Source organism: Anopheles gambiae, chromosome 3 (genome assembly GCF_943734735.2).
Source record: "Anopheles gambiae chromosome 3, idAnoGambNW_F1_1, whole genome shotgun sequence".
NCBI classification, from domain to species: domain Eukaryota; kingdom Metazoa; phylum Arthropoda; class Insecta; order Diptera; family Culicidae; genus Anopheles; species Anopheles gambiae.
Window position 1 is genome coordinate 78237778 of NC_064602.1, and position 19664 is coordinate 78257441.

The 19664-nt window shown below is 48.9% G+C and overlaps 5 protein-coding genes across 9 annotated transcripts; 2 read left to right on the top strand and 3 right to left on the bottom strand.

Moving 5' to 3' along the window:
- Window positions 1-510: 510 nt before the first annotated feature.
- LOC1270644 (galectin-9B) lies at window positions 511-3442 on the bottom strand. 3 transcript variants are annotated; one of them, XM_061662288.1, is made up of 8 exons: window positions 3065-3442; window positions 2884-2972; window positions 2418-2782; window positions 2163-2303; window positions 1882-2000; window positions 1321-1527; window positions 958-1188; window positions 511-768 (listed from the first exon to the last, which is right to left on the bottom strand). In XM_061662288.1, exons 1-8 carry the CDS (start codon window positions 3089-3091, stop codon window positions 634-636), a joined length of 1314 nt encoding a protein of 437 aa, XP_061518272.1. In that variant the 5' UTR covers window positions 3092-3442; the 3' UTR covers window positions 511-633. The 3 variants fall into 3 exon arrangements, with proteins under 3 accessions (XP_061518272.1, XP_061518273.1, XP_309359.4); XM_061662289.1 differs by having other exon boundaries at window positions 944-1188; window positions 3065-3422; XM_309359.4 differs by lacking the exons at window positions 958-1188; window positions 1321-1527 and having other exon boundaries at window positions 3065-3408.
- Window positions 3443-3544: 102 nt separating this feature from the next.
- Window positions 3545-4469, top strand: LOC1270643 (diphthamide biosynthesis protein 3). 2 transcript variants are annotated; one of them, XM_309358.4, is made up of 3 exons: window positions 3545-3667; window positions 3760-4134; window positions 4247-4469. In XM_309358.4, exon 2 carries the CDS (start codon window positions 3840-3842, stop codon window positions 4095-4097), a length of 258 nt encoding a protein of 85 aa, XP_309358.1. In that variant the 5' UTR covers window positions 3545-3667; window positions 3760-3839; the 3' UTR covers window positions 4098-4134; window positions 4247-4469. The 2 variants fall into 2 exon arrangements, with proteins under 2 accessions (XP_309358.1, XP_061518274.1); XM_061662290.1 differs by having other exon boundaries at window positions 3574-4134.
- On the bottom strand, window positions 4203-9568 carry LOC3291284 (uncharacterized). Its single transcript, XM_061662286.1, has 5 exons — window positions 8663-9568; window positions 6678-8588; window positions 5460-6602; window positions 4507-5020; window positions 4203-4430 (listed from the first exon to the last, which is right to left on the bottom strand). Exons 1-5 carry the CDS (start codon window positions 9353-9355, stop codon window positions 4354-4356), a joined length of 4338 nt encoding a protein of 1445 aa, XP_061518270.1. The 5' UTR covers window positions 9356-9568; the 3' UTR covers window positions 4203-4353.
- Window positions 9569-9797: 229 nt separating this feature from the next.
- LOC1270642 (essential MCU regulator, mitochondrial) lies at window positions 9798-11172 on the top strand. Of its 2 annotated transcripts, none has more exons than XM_309357.5 (2): window positions 9798-10463; window positions 10551-11172. In XM_309357.5, the coding sequence occupies exon 1, from the start codon at window positions 10019-10021 to the stop codon at window positions 10313-10315; it is 297 nt and encodes a 98-aa protein (XP_309357.2). In that variant the 5' UTR covers window positions 9798-10018; the 3' UTR covers window positions 10316-10463; window positions 10551-11172. The 2 variants fall into 2 exon arrangements, with proteins under 2 accessions (XP_309357.2, XP_061518275.1); XM_061662291.1 differs by having other exon boundaries at window positions 9813-10467.
- A 1408-nt stretch (window positions 11173-12580) lies between these two features.
- LOC1270641 (protein flightless-1) lies at window positions 12581-18152 on the bottom strand. The gene is made up of 6 exons (XM_309356.5): window positions 17707-18152; window positions 16866-17215; window positions 13880-16780; window positions 13663-13813; window positions 12914-13192; window positions 12581-12815 (listed from the first exon to the last, which is right to left on the bottom strand). The coding sequence occupies exons 1-6, from the start codon at window positions 17767-17769 to the stop codon at window positions 12681-12683; spliced, it is 3879 nt and encodes a 1292-aa protein (XP_309356.5). The 5' UTR covers window positions 17770-18152; the 3' UTR covers window positions 12581-12680.
- Window positions 18153-19664: the final 1512 nt, after the last annotated feature.

Sequence of the window (19664 nt, forward strand, 5' to 3'; positions counted from 1 at the left end):
GCGCCCGCGGCCCACATTTGTTAGATTTGTTCAACACTTTTTGATCAAATGTGTTATAATCTTACTCTAGGTATGCCGGATGAAAATTTGACCTTGGTTGAGCAAAAAAGCTTTTCTTTAAAAAGTAATCAATTCTTCCGCAGATCACGTATGTTAATAAACATCAATGCCACGGACATCAAGTTGAAGAACACTGCTCAATTGGAATCCAATAGGAATAACTTCATGATGCTCACAACCCCTGAACAAAGAATGCTAAAAGTGCATTCAATGGCAGCCTTCATGCGAAGGCTCAATTGGAATCTAATTGGATTAACAATATTAAAGGGAGTCTTAGAATTCCAGTTCACGTCAAACACAATCCATAAGCAACTGAAAAGACATCCTTAATGTTTTGTTTTTTTTTACCGTAAAGAATATAACTTAGCTAGTAAAAAAGAATATAAAACCGTTTCGGAACGTATGCTTAACTATATGGAATTGGTACGATAAAAAGGGAGTGTGCTGTAATTTGTATGCCCCAAATGGTAATAGATAATATATTCCAATCTTACTTTTTAACAACTTTTAAAACCAATATGACTATTTCGTTTCAATGTGTTTTTATGATATCGATAAAGTGTGTAATAAAATCTAATCACTGTCACTACTACTGCTGCTGCTACTACTGCTGCCTTTACGCCGGAACGCCTTCGACAGGGCGTACCCTCCAAGACCGGCTGCACCGGCTGCGGCACCGTACTTTAGTAATCTGCTGGTTTTCCCTTTCTGAAACAGCAGAAAAGCACAGCAATTATTTTCTCATCTTCAACTACCGCAAAATCCCAACACCCAAATCCTAAAAAGGCACTTTTAAAACCCCTTAGGCCAACAGCTCTTTGGACACAAAATAGCCAAACAGACAAAAAAAATAGAAAATCAAACAAAAATACACTGATCTCACATTTTGCAACGTACGGGAAGCATTTTAGAAGCAATGGCAGCACCCGTGCCAGCCGCTAAAGCTGTCGACGCTACACCACCGGGCGTCATTGCAAAGCCTGCGCTCTGCTGTTGCTGTGGCTGAGGATGTGGCGCGCTTGGATATCCTGCCGGGTAGAGGGCGCCTGGTGGTGGTGGTAGTGGTGCCGTTGGATACATTGGTGCACCATATCCTGGACCACTACCTGACGGCATCACGAAACCAGGCTGTATGGCAAGCGGGCGCAGTGGTGATGATTGAGAGCGCAAAGAAAAGACGAATACAAAACACAGAAAACATCAAATAATAACACAAACACTTTACAATGAAATGGAATGTGATAGCAGCTTCTCGCATACCTGGACACTTGCCGGATGGGAGTGAGCAGTATAGGATGGTGAGATGGGGGTATGGGTAGCCATTCCTTTGGCGTTTGATTTATCGCCTACTGCGTTGCGAAGAAAATCTTGCGTTTGCCGTATGCCACTAGTGATCGTTTGTTTGAACGGGAGGGTTTTCATCTTAACGCGATTGTCTTCGCGTGAAGCATCATGGGATGGGGAAGGCTTTTCGTTTCGGCGTAATGGAATAGGAAATTTACAGTTAATTTACAGATAACGGAATTTACACGGACAACACAGTAAGCAAATGTAACGCCACGTGTTTGAAGCGTAATAACGACATAAAGAAACGCATATAGACTCTAGGACACGGAAGAGCAAACATAAATGCCAAAACTATTTGCCAGCGTAATTTTCTAACCAACTGCCAGCATACCCGTTCTCTAAAAAGCCACGGACGGCAGCAGGACACGTAATAGGGGGGTGTATGCCAGTACTAAGGTAGCAAAGGATAGGTGTGTCGTAAACAGTGCATTACATTTGCTCAACTTTTGCCTGCAACTCTTCTTTGAACAGTACCGAAAATGGCACGGCCGCCGGCAGCGGCGCTCCAGGGGGCTGCGTAGGATAGTGCGGATAGCCGGGCATCGTCGACGGCGGTGGCGGTGGTGGTGGTGGTAGTGGATAGCCACCTACTCCTTTAGATGTGTAGCCAAAGTTGAACCAAAAAAGTGGGAAAACGGACACAACACATTAAGACATTAGATAAGGAAGAGGTTGTGTGACAGAGGTGGTGGTGTAGTCGATCGGTCGGTTACGGGCTTAGAACAGTTTCCCAAAGAGTAGCCGCCTGGTTCTACCTGGATAGTGGCCACTACCGCCACCGATCGGGTGCGATGGCAGCGGTGTGTAGGGGGGCGGTGGCGGTAAGTTCGATGGTGGCGCATGCGGTACAAAGCCCATCGCCGGTGGTGCGTACGGTGCCGCTGGAGGGAGATGCACTGTTGGTGGATGATAAGGTAAGGTGTGCGTGTTAAGGGGAGGGGAAATATCGAACACACGAGATAAGATAAGCTTTTGGCTGTTACAGTCATTTGCACTGCCGTGACACCTACCGATTGGTGGATATGGATTCACTGGCACCGAGCCCGGCACGTCCGCCTCGGACAGGATCGAATAGATCGTGCCGCCGGCGGCGATCGAAATGTACTGCGCCCGATGCAACGGCAACCGGTGCCCGAACGTGCAGAAGTGTGCACCGTTGATGGCAATTTTGTACTGCGTCGCTTCGGCCAGTATCAGCAGATCGAAGCTTTCGCCGTACCGGATCGGGCAGCCACCGTAGCGTTCCTCCGGCCCGACCACCTGGTTCTGGATCGAGTTGCGCACGATCGCGTGCTCGTGCGGTCGAATGCTAATGTGTAGCGTGACATCGTCGCGCGGATTCACTGCCGCACCCGATTGAATGTAGATCTGGCAGCTGGTGTGGGTGAAAAATGAGTATAAAAAACATAATTAGAAACATGACTCATCGCAGCTACAACGCAGCAGCAAAAGCTGTAGGCGTGTGAATTTCCTCACCGTTCTCCATGGTTGGTAATGATGCCCTTGATACGCAGCATACGTCCCGGGCTTAATCCGCCCGGTATTAGCCCCAAAAATGGAAGGGTCTAGAATGGAAGCGAAAGAAAACGAAACGCTGACTCATCAGACATTTATACCTTGACTGGGTGGAAAAGTAACATTTTCCAATGATACTTACGGGAGAATATTGCGGAATCGTAGCCATTAGTGTAACGAGCTACAGCCACAAACAATCAACTTTCTTCAAACGAGGTTTCTTCTAAAACACTGCACTCTGTTTTAAACACACGCACACTAAATGTACTACCAAACCGTCACAAAGGGTTCCCGTACGCGAAAACTGACAAACGCTAAATGATAGATAGCGCTACGTTGTATGTTTACTTTATAGCTTTGGGATCCGTTATCGTACGTACGAAATCGACGTGCCTTCGATAACTGAGTCAAGTGCGCGTACAGCAGCCATGGAGAGAAAAAAGGTTCTGCCTCCCACCACCCCCCAATTTCCGTAATGACGATGAGTCAATACAGCAACCCCGCCGCGCGTTGGCGTGTGTAAGTGAGCTTGGCTGCATGGATTTCAAAAATATTGCGCCATTACCCGAATGTAACGGTCGCGTAACGCTTGGTGATGGGTGTAACGCTGAACTGTCATTTGAACGGGTTGTAAACAACACGCGCTGCCATGCGTTGCTGCTTTGCTTTGTGCCATCGAAGTGTCCGTCTCGAAGGTCCCGAAAACCGAACGCAACACTCGCGCGTGTTTGTGTCCCCGCGACAGGTAAAAATAAATTAACTAGGTGTACCCGGAAGGGGAAACAGCTTGCACAATAGAGAAAGTGACCAAGTGGCACGTCGACTGTGTGTTCACAGGGAAGAGGGGGCAGGACGAATTGCTGCCGCCGCTGTATGATGCCGCTTGCCGTCTACCCGCTGTACGGCCGGCCAGTGAGATGAGTGTGTACCACGATGAGGTCGAAATCGAGGATTTCGAGTACGACGAGGAGGAAGAGATGTACTACTACCCGTGCCCGTGCGGCGACCGGTTTCAAATCAGCCGGGAAGAGCTGATCGCGGGCGAGGAGGTCGCTACCTGCCCGAGCTGCTCGCTCATAGTGAAGGTGATCTACGATCCGGAAGCGTTTGCCGCGGAACAGGACGAAACGGAAGCGGTGGCGGGTAAAGCGACCGATCAGCTGGAAAAGAACTAAACTGGTCAAGTGTGAATATTATGAATAATAAAGCTAGGTAATAATACCCTTAGCTAAATGTGACATATTTCACTGTGGAAAAGCCGGCAGAAGGATGGCAGTGTCTTACACTTACAGGGAGAAAAATGTATTTTCATGTTTATTTTCAGTCGCAAACCAGATAAAAAGGAGGAAAACACAGAGTGCATCAACAATTAAAACACTAACAAGTACAGTATGGTGAAAATAACTTACAGGTCCCGTGTGCACACGCGTGTTACGGTTCTGTTTTGCTGTAGTCTAACTTCTTCGCGCGTGGATTCACCGAAGAACGGGTCAAACGTTTTGCGGCATCTGAAAATATAAGTGGAAAAACATGATCATAGTACAAAACGAACAGATAACAAAGTACACTCAGTGCTTCAATTACCTGTTTCTCCCTCGAAGCTGTTGCGGCAGTCCTTACTATCGCCCGAGTCCTCGCCGAACACGTCCGCGATGACACTGGCCGACGTTCGGCCCTGCCTGGATCGTCGTTGGCTTGCCGCACTCCGACGTGGCGTTCCACGCGCATAAACCTTGCGTCCCTGCTTCGCATCGTCTGTGTCCACGCTGTCGTCCGACTGTTGGTTGCTTTCGCTGGCCGGAACGGACACGGCAGATGCATTCAGCAGCTGCGAATGTCTGAGCCGCTTCTGTATCTCCATATCCAGCCGGGACGGTGTCCGGGCGGCCAGATTGTCGATGTGCTCGATCTCGAGCTCGTCGTTAAATTTGATCTTCGGCTTCGGTGTGTCCACGATCGAGCGCGACGTATGCCGGCGACGGGTTTGCGGCGTATCCAGGCCGGAATCGAGAAAGAGGACACTCTTCGTCCGCCGGTCGTTCTTGACCTTTGGCGTTTTCAGTATCGACTTTACCTCTTCCGTTCTGTGCAGTGTGATCTAAGCAAGGGGATGCGGAAAATTTATTAATTAATTTAATGAAAGCAAAGACGGACGTGGTTGGTGTGCTATTTGGGTACGGACTAGTGTTGGGTTTCGTTTCATGAATCTTTCATTGCGAATCATTCAAATGAATCTTCGGTGATGAGTGATTCGAATGACGAATAGAATCTTTAAATAATCTTTTAAGATTCATGAATCCTTGAATATTCATGAATATCTAGAAATTCATGAATCTATAGATTCACGAATCTTCAAAGATTCGTGAATCTTCTAAGATGTCTCGAAAGCCTATATAGGTTGGCATGACCACGTAGGTTGTTACGCCAAGAAGAAAGATAATAAGAAGCTCAAACTCTATGATTATTTAGACCCCAACACTTTAGATTTACCCAACACTATTGCAGACTACAGCGAATAACGAGGAAACTAAACTTACATCGGGAAAAATGGTACGTCGCTTGGAAAGTTCTTCCAGTTTGGATGGCTGTTCCCAGTGGAATACGGTCGGTGTACCACCCGGGCATAGACTAGAGCGCCGCTGCTGCACGGAGGAACATTTCGGGGACTTTCCGAAGCGTACTGCACGCTTTTCCGGCGTCGTTACAACGGTGACCGTATCCTTCAACTGTTCCAAATCATCCACCGTCGTTTTTTGCTTTTGCTTCTCCTGTCGCGCTTTGCGTATCAGATCCGCAATGACGGAGGACGACGCCTTGGTGCCAGCCGCTGGCTGCTTCTTTTCGCGCTTTCGTATACCACCACCGGCGCGGAGCTTTTTCGTTTTGGCCTGTGGTTCCGGTGACGGTGCAAACTCCTGCCAGTTGTTTTCCTTCAACGATCGCAGCTCGTCGAAGCGTTTGTTTAAGTTGTCCAGATCGAGCGACAGCATCACCCAGAAGCCGTCCAGATCGTCATGCCGTACCTTGCGGTCGTTCCACTTCAATTCATAGTGACCTATCAACTCCCGGAACTTGGTAAACTTCTTCTTGAACAGAATGTTCGTTTGGCCCTGGGCTGCGATGATTAAACCGCGACAGTGATCGTTCAGTTCGTGCTCTGGTTCGAGGAACGGTGCGTAAAGGTCACACAAACCCTGCAAACGGCCTACTTCGTTGTCGATTTTCTCGTAGTAGAAGCGTGTCTTTTCCTGTACCTCTTTCGGCGGTGCTGGATCGTCGTTCGGCTCGACTACCGCTGGCTCTGTGATTCGTACCGAGTTGCGTCGGCTACGACGGAGAGGAGTATTGCTGGTGGAAGTTTTGGGAATAGCGTCACCCTCACCGACAGAGCATGGCTGAACCTTCTCCTCTTGCGTTAAATTTGCCTGGGCAGCAATGGTTTCGTCTTCCACTGGTTTTGACTCGGTGGCCAGGTTGTCGATGTGCTCGATTTCGAGCTCGTCGTTAAATTTGATCTTCGGCTTCGGTGTGTCCACGATCGAACGGGATGTGTGCCGACAGCGGGTTTCCGGTGTATCCAGGCCGGAATCGAGAAAAAGGACACTCTTCGCCCGCCGGCCGTTCTTAACCTTTGGCGTTTTCAGAATCGACTTTACATCTTCCGTTTTTTGCTGCGTAATCTACGGGGGACGTGGAAATTTGTGAATTATTGTACGCGAAATAAAAATCGATGAAAAATCTGAGATTTTACTCACCTCGGGGAAAATGGTACGTCGCTTGGAGAGCTCTTCCGGCTCCGATGGCTGTTCCCAGTCGGATACGATCGGCGTACCACCCGGGCATATACTAGAGCGCCGCTGCTGCACGGAGGAACGCTTCGGGGACTTTCCAAAGCGTACTGCACGCTTTTCCGGCGTCGTTACAACGGTGACCGTTTCTTTCAGCGGCTCCAAATCTTCCACCGTCGTTTTTTGCTTTTGCTTCTCCTGTCGCGCTTTGCGTATCAGATCCGCAATGACGGAGGACGACGCCTTGGTGCCAGTCGCTGGTTGCTTCTTTTCGCGCTTTCGTACACCACCACCGGCGCGGAGCTTTTTCGTTTTGGCCTGTGGTTCCGGCGACGGTGCCAACTCCTGCCAGTTGTTTTCCTTCAACGATCGCAGCTCGTCGAAGCGTTTGTTTAAGTTGTCCAAATCGAGCGACAGCATCACCCAGAAGCCGTCCAGATCGTCATGCCGTACCTTGCGGTCGTTCCACTTCATTTCGTAATGCTCAATCAGCTCCCGGAATTTGGTAAGCTTCTTCTTGATCAGAATGTTCGTTTGGCCCTGGGCCGCGATGATTAACCCACGACAGTGATCGTTCAGTTCGTGCTCTGGTTCGAGGAACGGTGCGTACAAGTCACACAAGCCCTGCAAACGTTCCAGCTCGCTGTCAACCTTCTCGTAGTAGAAGCGTGTCTTTTCCTGCACCTCTTTCGGTGATGCTAGATCGTCGATCTGTTCATCGAGCGATGGTTCACTCAGTCGTACCGAGCTGCGACGTACACGACGGAGCGATATGTTGTTGGCCGCAGTGCTCTGCACAGCATCAGCGCCGTCGGCAGAACATTGTTGAATCTTTTCGTCTAGCGATAAATTCGCACGGCTGGGAACGATTTCGTTTTCCAGCGGTTCTTCGGCAAATATTAACGAAGCACGCTTCTTTGTCTTTGATCCATCCAGCTCGCTTTGCTCTGGTAAGCCCTGCTCCGTGGGTTGAACGGTTTGTTCGATTTCGGAGTTCAACGGTTTTTCGGTAAAAGTCCACGAGATGCGCTTCTTCGCTTTGGATCCGTTCAATCCCTTCTCCTTTGGCAAACTGCTGCTACTACGGTCCTGTACGATGGAGTGAGATGAATTGATATCGATTACAGAAAGCGATGTGAGGGAAGTCGCATTATTGCCATTATTCGTCACCATATGCAATAGCGGCGGTACCGTTGGCTCGTGGGAAACAATCGCTGGACGACCATTGGATGGAGCCGTATCAACGCTGATGGTGAATGATTCATTCAAAGCCGGTTTTCTATTGCGATCTTCCAGCTTGTCAAATGCCGAAGCATCGCTCATTTCTGCCTCCTTAAACACCTCATCATCGTCGTCGTCTATTACAATCGTGTCATTGTCGATTTCGTGTACCACTGCCGGTACCCAGTCGCTAATATTACCATCGATCTGCTGTTCATTCTTGCCCTTCGTGTCCAGAACGGCCGAATCGTTCAATTTGACCGTATCATGCACGGCCGTTGCATCGTATGTCGACAAGCAAGCCACCGGCTGTGGATCCCAAATGCTGTCGCCTTCCGCTCTCAATGCTATCGGCGATGAATGTCTAACACCATTGGAGGCCGGAATTCGCACCGACGGCGACTCTACCTCGATCGGGCTAATGCCATCGAAAAGTTCCGCCGCTTTGATTACGTTCAGCAATCCTTTGTCTTTCTTAATTTCTGACTCCGGTTCAAACGTGAACGCTAACGGTTTGCGATGTTTGCGTGCGGTCGAAGTAACCATGGCAGATGTTCCGCCACCACCGGTCTGTTTGCCATCGTGTGGGGGAGGCTTTACCTTTAAGACAAACGCTGGCTTCTTCTGCTGGGACAGTGGTCGAACGGTTTGCGCTGTCTGTGGAGAAGAATGGGTAAGAAAAACGTGAATTCAACCATGCACCACATGCACCCGGTACAATATATACTTACCACAGCATGTCGGATGGTTTTGATCGGCTTCTGCTGCACGGGTTGATGCGTTTCCTTCGCGCGCTTCAAATCCGGTTTCAGCCCCTTTACTGCCGACTTGGTGGGATTCGGTTTCAGTTTCTCCGAGGGTAGGATTTTCGGTGGCACGTTTTCCGTTGCCTTTGGTGTCAGCTTTTCCGTGCGCCAACAGTCTACCCGAGGTTTGATGCTCTTTACCACTGGGGCAGGCGTTTTGCTGCCGATCGCTACCGTTTGCATCGCCTGATCGAGCAGCTCGCTGAGGGGCTTTTTCGGGCGCGCAGTACCTTCCGCCAGTGGCTCCTGCGTCACCTCGACGAGTTTCTTCGGTACGAACGGCACGAACGGTGCTTTGGTTTTGATCTTTTTCTCCTGCTGCATCCGGCGCTTCTGTTCACGAAACTGTAGCAAACGCTGCAGCCGTCTGCGATACTGTTCCTCTTCCGACACTGGTTTGTTGTCACTGTTTTCGGATTGCTTTGTGTTTGCATCTTGCTGCAGCTGCTGTGGTTCATCATTTTCTTCTTCCGATTCGTTGGTCATATTACGGAATGCTTGCCGCATCTCATGGCGAGACTTGGCCCGCATTACTTTATTCTTCCTGGTCATTTCCTCCAGCACCTGGTCGCCCCACTGGTGCTGGGAGTGGTTCTTGTAAAACACTTTGAACTCCATCCTGAAGCCACTGAACACAACAATGCTCCCTGTACTATACTGGAGCGGTCAGGAAATGGACGACAAAGTTACTTGCAAAAAGAACACAAACCAAACGCACTCGAGGTATAGCAACACGTCCAAACAGGACGTCGATGGCCGCTTCGATCGGTACCAACGGCTGCGCGTCCTTTGGCTGTGGCGTTGAATGTTTCGGTTGTGATCGTTACCCAAGCTGTAAATTCAAACCAACTGTCAACGGACGTTCAACGGAGCCTGCTGTAGCTGTCAACGGCAGCGTTTGTTTGCTTGCTATTCAAAGCTGTTGGAATGTGATTCATTTGGAAAATAAATATTTTAAGCTGATAAAGAAACTTTATTTTTAATAATTAAAACGATAGGATTTTAAAATACACAGCAAAACAGTCCCGTTTCGATTGCTTGTCCCATCTGGCAGCACTGCCCCGTCGCTTGACAGCTGACGACGACGAGGTGACATTTGTCGCTGCTGGTGTGTAAACTTTTCCGCAGCGCAAGGGAATGCGATTGGGCCTGTGGCCGTGATATTTGAGTGTTTTCTATTTTCTCCGTGCGCAAAAAAACACCACGCCAGCCAGCGTTGCACAGTTTGCACTTTTCCCTCCCCAAAAACAGTGATACAGTGTGAAATTGCAAGCAGCGACAATGGTTCTGACGCGTGTTATCCGTGCCGTAGGTCGTTCGACCTTGCTCGAGACGGGTGTAGCTGGTAGCGGTGGAGGCCAGCTGCAGCTGGTACGGTTGCCGCTGCGTCGCAAGTACACTTATCGCAGCGGTGCCCTGAAACCGATGCCCGAAATCACACCGTTCGGACTGTTCGGCATTATCGCCACCGTCATCCCGGGGCTACTGATTGGGGCGACCATCAGCAAGAACATGGCCAACTTTCTCGAGGAGAACGATCTGTTTGTGCCGTCGGATGACGACGATGATGACGATTAAAGAGAGGACAAGGGAGAGGAAAAGATCCGCAAACTACGGACCTACACAACTACACACACGTACGGGGCAGGATGGGGAGACGGGGCAGCACATGGGTCAGGATCGATATTTTTAGAATGCGAACAATTCTTCAACCTGTACGTGTGGTGTAAGTAAGGGAAAACATAATCCACGCAATTAAAAGGTCGGTCGCTAACATAATGCATCTGTTTTTCCGTTTTCATATCATTTCCAGATAATTCTCTAGTTCATTTTAATACAAGAAATGCTGCGATCATCCCCTGGCCCCAGCCTGTATCGAACATTGTTATAGATAGCAGCTGTTAAACGAAGCTCCCAATCCCTTCGCTTTCAATCGTTTCACAGTAGTTACAGCTCTTCCCCATTCACTGTTAAGGATGTAGCAACCTCGAAAGGAAGAAAAGTGGCCGGCACTAACACAAAACAACGCTCACCAGTGATATCATCGAAAGCGGAAGAAAGAAAGAAGCGACTTCTTCCGCATTCTTGCTCGTTTCAATCGAATGTTCGTAACTTTATTGTTGTGCTTGCAGGAATAATTTAGGTCCACACCATCAGAACCGTAGCGTGTTGAATCGTTTTGATTTTCATTTGTACATAATTTGCAGTTAAGTTTTTCGTTTTAAGTTTTTTTTTTAAACATACAGTTTATGCTTTTGTTTTGCTTCGTGTCAGCAGCGAGTAAACGACGAACCATCACGCACGCACCCGCCATCGCGTAAAGTAGGCGGCTTAATTAACGAGAAATCAAACAAACAAACAAAAAAAAAAAAATACCCGAAGAGTTATTAGTCCGAGTTACGCAAAATAAAAGACGAATAAAATACTTAAAAAAAGCTGTGCTATCTTTTGCTCTGAGTTTGTTTTTCCACCGTAATTTACAATTTTCGAAATTATTCCCTGGTGTAATGGACTTGTTCGGGAGAGGAAGACTTCCAAGCATTATTTACAGTCGGCGTGTCTGGTCACTTAATGCTCTCTTTAAAGGATCGGAGAAGTAGAAGAGCGGTAAAGGGTCAGGAGAGGAGGAGAGCGGTTCGTCATTAATTTAAAAAAAGGAAATAATATTATACATGTGTATGAAAAATGAATACTAACTCCGTTATTGCATTCCAAAATTAAAGCATAAAGCAATAGTGGAACGACGAAACAGTTCTTATTCCTTTTCGAAAACAAAGCTTACAACTTAATACCGAACCGTTTTGTGCATGATCATCGATGATTAATAAGTTAATAAAATTATAATAAAAGAAACGTTAAATAAAAATAACAACTACTCGTAAAGCCATCTGCAGCAACAACCTAAAACACGCGGGAGGGGCGATTGGAAAATACTTGGTAGCGGAACTTGGGGCAAGTGTGCCACCTTAAGCATTTCAAGTTATAACTCACTAAAACGTGTTTTTCAAAAGCCGATTTAAATCTCATAACCATTTTACATCTATTTCCTCACTTATAAATGAATTTCGCTTGAAAAAAGTGCAAACAAAACAGTTTTTGAAGCGTTTTAAAAAGGGTCCAAAAAGACGTTGTTTTTTGGGCTATGGGGCAAGAGTGCCACTCGTATGGGGCAAGACGGCCACCTGGTTAAAATAACCGTATTTCTTAGATAATTGGAAATTATTACGTTTGTACCACTAGTGTATGTATTCCTCCATGTATTTAGTCAACAATGAACCCTTTTTGACCACCAACTGTACCACAATATGGTTTTTTTACTGTTCTGTTTTTCTGGCGTGGAATCCGCTCACAATAGCGCACCATTCCGCAGCACGCTACAACAATGTTTACATTTTTGACAGCTCGCGCCTATGAAAGATGGTGGCACACTTGCCCCAAACAGAGATGGCACACTTGCCCCAAAAGTTGTAACTTTTTTGAAATTGAAGTTTTAAGTGACAAAAAGAAAGTTTTTTTCAACTAACCCCACAAAAAAATTCACGTTTCCTCAGCTATACGGTGGTGTAAAAATTTTCTCGGTTGATTGTTCGCATGATTTTTGAGAGCTTATTTGGTTGGATTAAAAAATTATAATATTCTGCTCAATTTTTTAAACTCAATATAAATCAGTTCAAAACAATGGGAAATATCGATTGGTCTATATGAAATTCGGCTCAGTATACCTAGTCATTGGAAAACAACCAACTGTATACACAATTGATCATTAAACTAAAATTTTTAAGGAAAAATGCTTGGTGGCACTCTTGCCTCGTATGGCACACTTGCCCCAAATTCCGCTACGTGTTTTTTTTTTTGCTTTGCGCGATTCTGTTCAACACACATTTACACCGTTTTTGTAGCCGCCGCTCGGGACACTCCGACTCGTCCCCTTTTGCATCTCCGTTTACTCCGGTGGCTTTTTGTGCGCACTCCAGCCATGGAAGCACTTGGTGAACCGTTTCGATTCCTTGTTTTTCAGCGTGAGGAAAAGCTTTCGCGGCCGCTCGGGTTGCTTTATGCGCATATGCTGGATGTAAACCTACAGCGCGAGAGAGAAGGCAGGAAAGAGGCAAATAAAGGGAAATGATAAATATTTCACCGAAAAACGCCTCTCGTCTTCTCGCCTCTATTGCTTACCTGTGCCGATTTATAGGCGAGCTTAATTTCCACCTCGCTGCAGCGTGACCCCAGCCACAGAAACACCTGATCGCCGTTGTCCAGTATCATGATGTCGTCGTCCGCCAGATCGTCCTGACAAAAGTCGGAACACTTCTCCGCCACCGTAAAGTAGCCCTTCTCGTTCGAGCAGCGGAACAGGCGGGTAAAGTTCATGTACTCCGCATCCGTGTCGTACGGTTTGCGGCCACCGAGCGCTACCCAGAAGAAGTTTTCTGGTTCCTCACCTTCGTGAAGGATCTTTGTAGTGGAGAGAAGGCAAAATAGCATATTGTTTAGTGAGAAATTCAAACGGGTTTCACTTATGCTCAAGCTGCGGAACTAGTGGTGGGAGCTTGGAATCGGACCTAGCCGATTCCGTTTTTGTTGTCGGAATCAATTCCGGAGCCGTTTTAGATTATGTAACTTATTCTGATTCCGGATCCGATTTCGATTCTGATTCCGGAACCGATTCCGACTCCGGATCCGATTCCAATTCCGGAACCGATTCCGACTCCGGAACCGATTCCGATTCCGGAACTGCTTCTTGAACCGGTTCTGACTCTGGAACTGATTCTGATTCCGGAACCGAATCTGATCCCGATTCCGGAACCGATTCCGGAACCGTTTCCAGAATTGATTTCGGACCTACTATCCGGAATCGATTCCAGCAATCTTCGGAGCTAGCCGGTGGAAACATTTTTCCCCACTAGTATGAACCATTCGCGTACCTGTAAGCTAACCCACGGATTGTTAAACATGTCCTCCGCTATTTCCTGTATCAGTCTCGCTTCCTCGCCGGTGGTTTTCGAGCCGATCCACACGTACACGATACCCGATTCCGAATCATCGTCCGTTTCGAACGGCACAAACAGAATGTAGCTGCGAAAGGAGAAAATTATTAGCATAATTCAATAAAACATTCATTTCCCCCCTGGGGAAACTTACCAGAACGCTGAGTTCAGCACATTCGCTTCCGGTTTGACCTGTATCAGGCGCGTGCACAGTGCGCTCCCGTTCGACCGCAGATGGTAGAACTCGACCGGCAGCTTGCCTTCGGGCGTGCGCTGCTTCTCCTTGCGCCGGCCATTCTTGATCACAAACTTGCCCTTGAAGTGGGACATAAACTTCAGATTTTCCTGCTGCTGGTGTATCCGTACCACCTCCAGCTCCTCGCCAAACATCGACTTGAACTTCTTCTGCAGCGTAAAGGTGAACGTTAGCCAGCCCATATTGCCCGCCTCACGACCCTGCCAGAAGTACACCACGCACTGGATTTCCTCGGCCGGGGTTGCAGCCGGATCGAGCGCCTTTAGCGACGCCTTGCCGATCGGGCCCGACGATGCACCCTCGGTACCGGGTCCGCCCGCCGCCACCGTCGAGTCGTGGCCCTCGTCCTCCTCCCCGTCCGGCTCGTCCTCGTCGTCCACCGGGAGGCAGTAGCGGCAGAGAAACACGTAGCACTCGCCCGTGTAAAACACGCCCAGCTCCTCCTCCGGCAGCCGGACAAACTTCTTGTTCTCCAGCACGAACGGTTCCATCACGTCGAGATCGTAGTTCCAGTCCTCGGCGAGCTGGGCCGCCTCCATCGGCGTCATGGCCGGCTGGCGGGGCATAAACAGGGCGGCCAGATCGGCCTTCGTTTGCTGCTGCTTGGCCCACTGCGTTAGGTCGGCGCCGGTCCGCGCCACCGATTGGGCGGTGCGCGTGAAATCGACCGCTATGATCTCCTCCCACCCGGTAAACTTGGACTTGAACACCTGCGTCTCCGTGCCCTCCTGGACGCGCGTGATCATCGCGTAGTCAGGCCGGTCGATCATGCTGAACAGCTCCTGGGAGAGCTTGATGGCGGCGGCCCGCACCAGCCGGGTCGATTTCTTGCCGAACCACACGAACAGATCCAGATAGCAGTCGAGAATGTACACGTTCTTGCTGGCGAGTATGGTGTGGGTGAGCGTTTTGTTGCAACCGCCGCCCGGCAGCTCCACCTGCGGCAGCTCCAGGTAGCCCATGCCGAGCTGGATTTGGTAGAGCCGTGGCGGCACCGGCACGAACTCCGGATCGACGTGCGACTGGTTGAGACACTCCGCCTCCTCGTCCTGCGGCCCCTGACCGTCGGCGAACCCGAGCGCACGCCAAAAGTCTAAGCTTTCCTGCCGCTGGTACTCCTGATAGATCTCGGCCTTGTTCTTCCGCTCGTGCTTGTTGATCTTTTCCGCCGTGAAGCGTGCCTTCGACTTGAGCGTGTTCTTCGACCGCGTCCCGTACCACACGAAAATGTTCAGGCCCGTGTCCAGCAGAAACACGTACCCCGGATCGAGCGACTGGTAGCTCACCGGCACCGGCTCCAGATGGATGTTCGGCCCGGCGTCGTGCACCCGGTACAGCCGCACAATGTAGACGGCGTTCTCGATCGTGTAGAACCCGGTCGACGTGCGGCCACCCTCGATGTACGTCACGTCCGAGTCGAACAGTGCCAGAAACTCGTCCGACTCGTCGCCCTGCTCCTCCCGGATCGTACGGCACCGGGCGCCCAGATAGTTGCGCAGGTTGACCGCGTGGATCGCCGAGCAGGCGCGCTTGTCCAGCGTTGCCTTCGTGCCGATCCAGAAGTAAATCTCCCACGACAGCTGGCCACTGTCGTCGTGCGACGTTTTCAGCACGATGTAGCAGTCGCCCTCGTAAAACTTCCCGTGCGCCGCCTCCTCGATCTTGTTCGGCAGGAAGTTCTCAATCTCCCACACCGTCAGCCCCGGGTACTGGCCGTCCTCGTCCTCGAATATCTCCGAATAGTCGACCGGCGGCTTCTCCAGCGTTTCGTCCCAGCGTTTCGGCTTCAGGTTTTCCACCTTTTCCTCCCCGAACCCGAGCCCGCTGTTTTTGTCCTTCGCGATGTCCTGCATGCCTTTCAGGATTTTGGCCGAATCCTGATTGTCGGACGAGTCGTTACGGGCGCCGCGCCGAAGCCGCAGCTTTCGGGCGATCGGATCCTTTCCGGCGTTCGCCGCACCCTGTACCTGAGCCGGCACGTTTGCGCCGGCCAGCCGCAGCTGGGTTTGGAGCGAAAAATCGATATTGTAGTAGGCGAGCCCATCGCCCCGCTGCGCTTCGATCGGTTTCGGGGGCATCACCAGGTCCGGATTGTTGCGCAGATCCAGCTGCTCCATGTCGGTCAGCAGATGGATCGCTTCCGGCAGGGTGATCAGCTTGTTCGAGCTAAGGTTAAGCTTTTTCAGCGAACCACAGCCGCGACACAGCCCTTCCGGGACCATCTCGAGCTCGTTGTTCGAGGCGGAAAACACCTCCAGCGCGCTCAGCTTGCCGATGCTCGACGGAATGCCCTCGAAGTTGAGCAGATTGTCGTTCACGTACAGGCGGCGCAGCTCCTGCAGCTTGCAGAGGGTGGCGGGCAGGGCGGTTAGCTTGTTGCGGGAAAGGTTCAGCGTCTCCAGCTTGGTAAGGTTTTCGATCAGCGGCGAAAGCTCTTCCAGCACGTTGTCGTTCAGGTTGAGGCGCTTCAAGTTGGCGAGGTTGTACAGTGCGCCCGGCACCTTCGATAGCGCATTCTGGGACAGGTCCAGCTCCTGCAGGTTGGACAGGCTGTCGAGCGAGGCGGGAAAGTTGTTGATCGTTCGCTGCGTGTTGCGCATCTGCAGGCAGACCAAGCTCTGCAGGGACGGCAGCTGGCGGAGTTGAAACAGCTCGAGCGGATTGTCGTTCAGGATGAGCGTCTGCAGGTTGGACAGCCGTCGCGTCTGGGGCGGTAGCGTTTCCAGCTTATTGTTGGACAGGTCGAGAAACAGCAAATCGGTCAGGTTGATGAACAGCGAGGGTGGAATGGTTTCGATTCTAGAAAGGGGAAACAGTAGCACATATTAAATTATTGCATAGGGTAGTCAACTCGAAATTAGTCTCTTCCATAAGTTTTACTCACTGATTATTGCTTAGATTGAGCACGAGCAGTGCTTTGGCTTTCTCTAAACCCTCCGGCACCTCCTTAAGGCGATTGTGCGATAGGTCGAGCGTGGTCAACTCTTCCAGCTCGAACAGATCCGACGGGATGGCGTGGCTTTTCAGCTTGTTCCGGCGCACGTTCAGCGATCGCAGGCAGCCCAGTTCGCTTAGCTGGCCGAACAATTTCTCGAGCTGATTGTTCTTCATCGACAGGTGCTCCAGCTTCACCAGCTTGCCCATCTCGTCCGGTATCGTGTCCATGCCGGTACGGTCCAGCTTGAGCCACTGGACCCCGGACATGTGTTTGATATTCTTGGGAAATTTATCTTCCTGAAGGTAGACAGAAAGAATACCAAAAATTTGATAATAATTAAAGGGGAAACATCCATTCGCAACAAATGGTTGTGAGAGCAAAGGAGGGAAAGAAAGAAGGCTTTGGTATTTCATAAGCTCGTTAAACATGACAAACATAACCCTTCGAACTCGGATTATCGCAACTTATCGTCGTCAGTGCGGCGCGCGATCAGCCTCGCCGTCTCTTTGCCTTGGATGAGGCAAAGCCGGGTAGGACGAAAATAGAATTCGGTGGTATGTTCGTATTAATGCTGCCAGTAACGAGCGAATTCTGGTATGGGAAGTATGTCACCGTCACCGGGGAACAGTATGACGACCCATCAAACACTACCGCCCACTTGATGTTAGTTTTATTACAACCGAGATGCAGTTAAAAAGTCCATCTCAACAGAGGGGCACACCCGTACGGACAGGGATAATCACTTCGCTGGGACATTCCTGGTTGCATATTCGCCCGGGTTACTTACGCTGAAGTCATTGTTCGTGAAATCTATTCCACGCACGAACGGCAAAACACCTGTAGTGCTCATAGTTTTCCTCTTTTAGTTTTCCTCCTTCGTTTTTTTTTTCTCTCCTGCACGATGCACTTGTGCAGCCAACGACCCGTGCAGTATTTTTTTTTTGTTTCGTTTCGCAGAGATTGATGCGCTTCTGGTATTTGTGTGGGAAGGGGAACAAGTGAATTGGCCGTGCTGTTTTCACTGCTTTGAAACTTGGTTTTCCTGAGGATAAATTCACCGCTAAATATCACATTTCTGTCCGAATGTTATGGGATAGGTTTATCGGGCAGGATGGATGCCGATTTGCGTGGAAAACTCTTTTAAAATTTCCACTTTATTGCCATTCACTGCACAAAAACAGTACTTGGTGTATTCTTTTTTATTTTATTGAAAGAATGAATGACAGTGCCCAAGGAAGGCAACCACCGAGCTGACAGATGGAGCGACCCAGTGCGCAGATGTGACAGATTGGTGTGGTATAGGATGCGATGTTTTGATTGGCTTCAAAAACAATGAAAATGCCGTTGTACGGCAATTAATCAGCAATACGGCAAAGCCGTGCCTCCTGAATTAAAACAAATAATAACGGCATTTTTTAAACTTATTTTAAGTTTGTTAATTAACCCACAATAAACATGATATTTGCTATGAGGATACAGTAGTAAAATTATTAAATTCCAGTATCAAATAGTAATAGACAATCTGAAACTTGAGAAAAGTTATTGATGCATGTTTTAGTGTTACCAAATCAACAAGCGCCAAAAATCCACAACACGACTCCTTATTGGGGATCTAAATGGCTCAAGCTGACTAGTACGACTTAACAACATGCCCATCATGGGTTCAAGCCCCGAGTGGACCGTGACCTCATACGACCCCACAGAAATACAAGCCCAATAGTGGCACAGGCAGGCCTTGACAGATAACGGTTGTTGTGCCAAAGAAGGAAAAGAGAAACTCCTGGCGTAACATAAAAATAGTAAAAAAAAAGCTTGTGGCGCCATCTGTTGGTGGGATAGCTGCTAGCCAGTGTACTTTTCGTCGGTTTGATTGCTTTCACTTTTCTCCTATACTGTTGTATGGTTTCACATATAAAACCCATACAACGAACAGATTCGAAACCATATAACAGTATAGAGGGAACGCGAAAGCTCCACTGGCTGGCTATACTACCATCAGATGGCCCCACCAATCTTTTTGATGCTGCTTCTGTTGTTTACCGTCTGCTAGACGCAGTGCTTTAGAATTTCTTTTAGCCTGAGAGTTACCCAAGTGCCACAAATCCACTAAACGACCACTAAACGGCTTCTAAACGACTCAAGCACTCTACCTAAACGGAATATAGAAAGACTTCGTTTAGCAGACGGCAAACGACTCATGCATTCTAAAAATAGCGAAAAAGCTGGTGGCGCTCTCTGTTGGTGGGATACCCCAACCTGTTGAGCTTCATCGCTTGGAGGAGAGCTTTCTCATTTCCTCTGTACTGTTGTATGGTTTCGCATTGAAGTTATGCATCGCTAGAACTAGAACGTCGATACAATTGTTTAAATACTAAACTCCAACGGAAACCACCAGTACTGAAGCAAGTGAGATTTGAGTAATGGTCGTTGGTGTTGATACGCACGTATCTGACCATACGACCATTCATATAGTTTTTTGCTCAAAAAGTTAGAAGGCTATATAGGTCATGGAACTCATAAGATGAAACTTGTCGAAACACATTGCAAGAAAAGGATAGCAATATAATGATGAGTTGTAATACGCCATCTATTGATCAAACCAATGAAGCTGTGGAGCTTTCATTTTTTTTCTATGGATATTCAATTTTCCAGTCGTTTAAGCTTAATCTGTGGCGCTTGGGTAGAATCATTTAGACCCCGTTTAGGAGCCATTTAGTGCATTTGTGGTGCTTGCAATCCCTGGAT